The sequence below is a fragment of the Marmota monax genome, unplaced genomic scaffold (assembly GCF_021218885.2).
Source record: "Marmota monax isolate L192 unplaced genomic scaffold, Marmota_monax_Labrador192_F-V1.1 WCK01_AAM20220418_F8-fsc00182, whole genome shotgun sequence".
NCBI lineage: Eukaryota > Metazoa > Chordata > Mammalia > Rodentia > Sciuridae > Marmota > Marmota monax.
The window spans coordinates 497,172-503,171 of NW_026693043.1; the positions used below are offsets into that span (position 1 = coordinate 497,172).

Here is a 6,000-nt window from a genome sequence, read left to right on the forward strand (position 1 = left end):
TCAGTGTTAAGCACCCCTAGGTTCAATCCCTGGTCCCCCCCAAAAAGAAAAAGAAAAAGCCAGGGATGTACATCAGTAATAGAGCGCACCTGGGTTCAATAGCCAGTATTGCAAAAAAAGAAAAGAATAAAAGATGGGAGCAGGAAAAAGGTAGTTAAGAATCTAAGAAGGAAGTAGTTACAGTTTGAAAACTGCTCTGTTCCTTTACCTCATGAAGGGAAATAGAAACCAAATTGGCATGAATTTTGAGGAGTGAGAAAATGAGAAAGTAAACCAAATATAAGCATCTTTTTCAGGAAGTTTGCAGAGGAAAGAGGAGAGGCAATTTATAAAAAGTTCTTATTTCTCCATTTAATAGTTATCATCCCTATGATAAAGGTTGCCATCTTCGTCAGTCCTTTTGGGCTCTCCAGGCCCCAGAAAGTTCATGTTCCACATAGCCCAGTATAACCAGAAGGTTATAGTCATGGTTGCTGTTTATCAATTTTAATATTTAAGTCTAATTATACCTAATCTGTGAATTTTCTATCCCAATTTAAGTCTGAATGCTAAGGAAATGTAATACACTTCTGACATAAGAATTTGATAGACCTATTGAATACTATCTTTTTTATTCACAAAGCCCTTATCCTAATGCTTTTCTTCCTCTCTTCCTTCTACCGTCTCTTTCACTGTAGGTGTGGCAGAAAAGACACAGCTGCTCAAACTAAGTGTACCTGCTACCTTTATGCTTGTGTCTTTAGATGAAGGGCCAGGTCCTCCAATCAAATATCAGTATGCTGAATTAGGCAAATTATACTCAGTAGTGTCACAGCTGATCCGCTGTTGCAATGTCTCATCAAGGATGCAGTCTTCAATAAATGGTAAAGTAGAAAGCCTCATTCTTCCCAATAATTTTGAAATATTCCTGGGCTATATAGCACTTGATCAAATGTTAATTCTGAAAATGTTTAAATACAAAATAAGAGTCTGGAGGAAGGTCCATGTTTGGAAATATTTTTGAGTGCTTATACCTTTTTCACATGTTTAACAGGGAATTCTTTTCTGTCTGCTTGCTACTCAAGTTGACACTTTGTTTATGGCATACTTAAAGAGTTAACTTTTTGCATTATGTCATCTTGGGATATCTAATCATGGTAACATAATATTCATTGTGCTTAAGAAACATGATTTATGAAGTTATTTTTCAAAAATAAATTCACAGGCTACCTTTATGGTGAAATCAGTGTATTGTTATTACAGAAAAGTTTATTAGTTGTTCATTGCCAAATCTACATTCCAGGTAATCCTCCTCTTCCCAATCCGTTTGGTGATCCCAATTTATCACAACCTATAATGCCAATTCAGCAGAATGTGGCAGACATTTTATTTGTGAGAACAAGTTATGTGAAGAAAATCATTGAAGACTGCAGTAACTCAGAGGAAACTGTCAAATTGCTTCGTTTTTGCTGCTGGGAGAATCCTCAGTTCTCATCTACTGTCCTCAGTGAACTTCTCTGGCAGGTTAAAGGAACATATAAACATTGATAAATCTCTGTGATTTGATTTGTTATTCCTTTAAGTTGTTCACTCTCTCTGGCCTGTTTTTAGGTTGCATATTCCTACACCTATGAACTTCGGCCTTATTTGGATCTCCTTCTACAAATCTTACTGATTGAGGACTCCTGGCAGACTCACAGGTGGATACTTGTTTTCGTTACTGGACTACTTATATGTGCCTAGGTGTTAGACATAATTGCAATAGTCACCACTTTAGAGTCCTAGTGAATATTTTATCTTAAAAAACTCAAAAACAGCTAGGTGTATTGGCATGCACCTATAATCCCAGCTACTCAGGAGGCTAAGGCCAACCTAGGCAATTTAGTGAGATCCTGTCTCAGATTTTTAAAAAGGGCTGGGGGTGTGGTTCAGTGATAGTGCTTGCCCCCAGCATGATATTTTTATTTTGTTTTTTGTTGTTGTTTTTTTGTTTGTTTGGTTGGTTTTTATTTTGTTTTTCTTCTCGTTGCCTGAGTTTCATACTTAACATTCTAACATCATTTCTTTGAATCAAATTTTTAAATTATAGTCATGCATACTGATGGGATTTATTGTTACATATTTATACATGCACATAATAGAGTAATTTGACCAATATTACTGCCCTATGCTTCTCTTCCTCCCTCCAGCATAAGCATTTGGTAAATATTTAAGTTCATTGATGATTCCCTTGAAGTTTTTTAGGATTAGTTCACATTAGTTTTAGAATTAGTTGCTTGAAATATTTGGTTACTTAAAAGTAGTCCTCAGCAGTCTATAAAGTCGTTGTGGACACTGAGGTAGTAAATAATAAACTGTTACTCCTGCTAGGAAATTGGTTTCTTTGAACCTCTGTTTACATTTTTATCCACCTATCAGTATAACATACATTATTGACTAACATTGAGCTTGCAAGCCAAGCATGGTAGCATATAGCTATAATCCTATAGCTATTTGGTAGGCTGAGGCAGGAGGACCACAAGTTTGGTGCTAGCCTGGACAAATTATTTGATACATTTTCTCATCTGTTCATGGGCGTAATAACAATACCTATAGTCTAGCATTAGATTAAATGACTAGATCAGACATTAAATATGTGGTATGTAATAGGCAATAAATATAAGCTGCTATATTAGATTTTAGAAGTTTTAATCTTATATTCTGCTTCTCTTTCAGAATTCATAATGCCCTTAAGGGAATTCCAGATGACCGAGATGGGCTGTTTGACACAATCCAGCGCTCTAAGAATCACTATCAGAAAAGAGCTTACCAATGTATAAAATGTATGGTAGCTCTCTTCAGCAATTGTCCTGTTGCTTACCAAATCCTACAGGTGAAGATTTTTTATTTTTCTGTAGAGATCTGAATCAGAATTAAGGATTCTATCTTAAAGAAGAGAGTCCTGAGAATTTAGGGTTTTTTGTTTGTTTGTTAAAGTTTGAAGTGTTCCAAGTCCTCTTACATATGTGGTTTTTATTTTCTTTTGAAGGGTAATGGCGATCTGAAAAGAAAGTGGACCTGGGCAGTGGAATGGCTTGGAGACGAACTTGAAAGAAGACCATATACTGGCAATCCTCAGTACACTTACAACAATTGGTCTCCCCCAGTACAAAGCAATGAAACATCAAATGGCTATTTCTTGGAGAGATCACATAGCGCTAGGATGACACTTGCAAAAGCTTGTGAACTCTGTCCAGAGGAGGTAAAAAAAGCCACCAGTATGCAGCAGATAGAAATGGAAGAAAGCAAAGTAATTCTTTACTTTATAGGCCAGTGTTTATGTATTAGCAGTAGTGCTTAAAAAAAAAAAAAAAAAAAGTTATATTGAAGTTTTTGTTTGTTACTGTATGTTGTGTTGATTCCAGTTCCTTTGTTTATCTGCAGTAAAAGAAGTTGTTAATGGGTTAGTTTTGTAGGTTTTAAAATTTTATTTCAGGGCTGGGGATGTATGTAGCTCAGTGGTAGAGTGCTTACCTAGTATACACAAGGCCCTGGGTTTGATCCTCAGCACCATAAAACCAAACAAAAAAAATATTCTGGACGAAGTGAGGCACACCTGTAATCCTGGCTACTTAGGAGGCTGAGACAGGAGTGTTGCAAGTTTGAGGCCAGCCTCAGCAATTTAGCAAGACACTATCTCAAAATAAATAGGACTGGTGATGTGGCTCTGGGCTAGAGTGCTCCTGGGTTCAATCCCCAATACCACAAAAACAAATACGTAAATTTTAGTTAAAATAGAAAAGGTTAAAAATGAGCTTGAATTTGCCTTTATAATTTCTTTTTTTTTTTTTAAATTAGGAACCAGATGACCAAGATGCCCCAGATGAGCATGAGTCACCTCCCCCTGAAGATGCCCCATTATACCCCCATTCACCTGGATCTCAGTATCAACAGGTAAACAGGAGTCAGATATTGGTTTTAGTCTCTAGAACCAATTCTTAGGCTTAAATAGTGGCCAAATCTTTTATGACTGAAGTCATGGAGGGATTGTCTAGGGGACATGATTAGAAGAGAAATGGTGAGAGTGGGATCATGGTGCCCATTTCAACTGGCCCCTGTGGTAGATTCCTCATCACATAGGTGTCCTTCTGATACTGGTAATTTACTTGGTAAATCTGTGTATTCATTCATGTCAACATAAAATGATAACCATTGCTTAGTGCAAAGGATTAGAACGATATTTCCTGTTAGGCTAAGTCTGCAAATGGATTCTGATTCAGGTATGGTGATGAAGTAAGGGATCCTTGGTTACTTAACCCTAGATTTCAGTGAGTGGGAATTGTTGAGGAAAAAAAAAATAAGGATTTGGCAGTTTTCCAGTGGGCGATGGACAGTGGTACTTGAACAGGTATTAGAGTCTCCTAGAGGGCTTGTTAGAGGACAGGGTGCTAGACCCTGCCCAGAGCCTCAGGTCTCCTCCCCCTACAGTGTGCTGTTCCCCACTGCTGGTCTAAAAAACTGTTTGAGACACATGTAAGTCATTCTTTCTTAGGCTTCAAGGTATAAATAGAAGCATGCCGAATAGTTAAGAAGTGCATATTCAACACAATTATTTTTGTATTGCAAATGTATAGAAAATAAAGCTTAAAATCTTGGCTTGGCTGGTGGGGATATATAGGAGAACGAGTGCCTATAGGGTTCTGGCATTTCAAAAGATTAACCAAATCCACAGGAGAAAATTACTTGCTTGACCCTGAGAATGCTCATATTAAGCACGCTTGGTTGCTTTATTATCTTCTTCAACATTGTTTGGTTCTCACTAACATTGTTTTGTGTTCGTGGTTATTGCGCCTGCAGATCTCATATCATGGGCAGTCATGTGTTTCACACTAAAAGTCACTTTGGGCTGGGTGTAGTGGTGCTTTCCTATAATCCCAGCATCTTGGGAGACTGAGGCAGGAGGATCTCAAGTTTGAGGCCAGCTTGGGCAACTTAGACAAGTAAAAATAACTTTGGTCAAAGATTTATACAGAGCTACACAATCATCACTCTTTTGAGGGGGCCTTGTGCTTTGTACTTACACTAGCTTTTTTTCTTTCAAACGGGTTAATTTTTTCACTATTAGTCTTAAGTGTATTTAAAGGATAAGTCTCAGAAATGAAAGAAATCTTTACATTTTCACAAACTTGAGCTTGTGATTTTAAAATTTGTTTAGCCTGGGGAAAATTTTAACACGCACATCTCCTCTCCCCTCCCAGAATAACCATGTGCATGGACAGCCATATACAGGCCCAGCAGCACACCACATGAACAACCCTCAGAGAACTGGCCAACGAGCACAAGAAAACTACGAAGGCAGTGAAGAAGTATCCCCACCTCAGACCAAGGATCAGTGAAATGCACATAATTAACTGGTTCCATCAAGACTGTGCACCCAGGCCTTACAGTCCAACCTTTTTCTGTGTCTGGCTAATATTTAAAACTAGAAAACTATTCCTAATCAACATGGAGTGGAGAGTTTATTCACTGTCTTATCTGCAGAAATTTGCTGTCAATATATAACCCGCCTGCAGTGGAAAGTGTATAGTGTTTTGTAATAAATGGCCTGATGCTAATGTGTAAATGGCAAAGGTGTATATAGTATATTAATGTTTGACTGTTAATTCTTAAGCAAGAAACTTTTTTCTTGATGGGACTCACAGATCTACAAAAACTACTACAAAAGTTAATTTTCTTGTTATACCCACTGCACTTTGCAACCAGTGTTGCCTGCCTCTTGGCAGTTGGATCAACTCCTTTACAAAAACAAAAAATAAACCAACAGCAACAAAACAGCCCATTCATGTCAGCAACACCAATAGTTTCATGTTAATTCTTTGCCACTGAAGTCAATTTTAACTATGAGCAATGTAAGGCTGGTAACCTTTAAATTATTTGGTTGATGTGGAAAATTGGTGATGTAACATTGTTTCTAGGTCTTTTTCATTGCCTTTTTATTCTGATATTAGGTTAATCACTTTGAGGCTATAATTATGCTGTAAC

The 6,000-nt window shown here is 37.4% G+C and overlaps 1 protein-coding gene across 3 annotated transcripts in view; it reads left to right on the forward strand.

The window, feature by feature from the left end:
* Positions 1–5,588, forward strand: part of Usp9x (ubiquitin specific peptidase 9 X-linked) — a 106,628-nt gene extending 101,040 nt beyond the window's left edge. For all 3 annotated transcript variants that reach the window (XM_046453868.2, XM_046453867.2, XM_046453869.2), the window contains 7 exons: positions 678–863; positions 1,283–1,503; positions 1,591–1,679; positions 2,695–2,851; positions 3,008–3,220; positions 3,817–3,912; positions 5,217–5,588. In XM_046453868.2, the coding sequence (XP_046309824.1) occupies positions 678–863; positions 1,283–1,503; positions 1,591–1,679; positions 2,695–2,851; positions 3,008–3,220; positions 3,817–3,912; positions 5,217–5,354 (1,100 nt within the window). In that variant the 3' untranslated portion in view covers positions 5,355–5,588. The remainder of the gene's footprint in view (positions 1–677; positions 864–1,282; positions 1,504–1,590; positions 1,680–2,694; positions 2,852–3,007; positions 3,221–3,816; positions 3,913–5,216) is intronic.
* Positions 5,589–6,000: the final 412 nt, after the last annotated feature.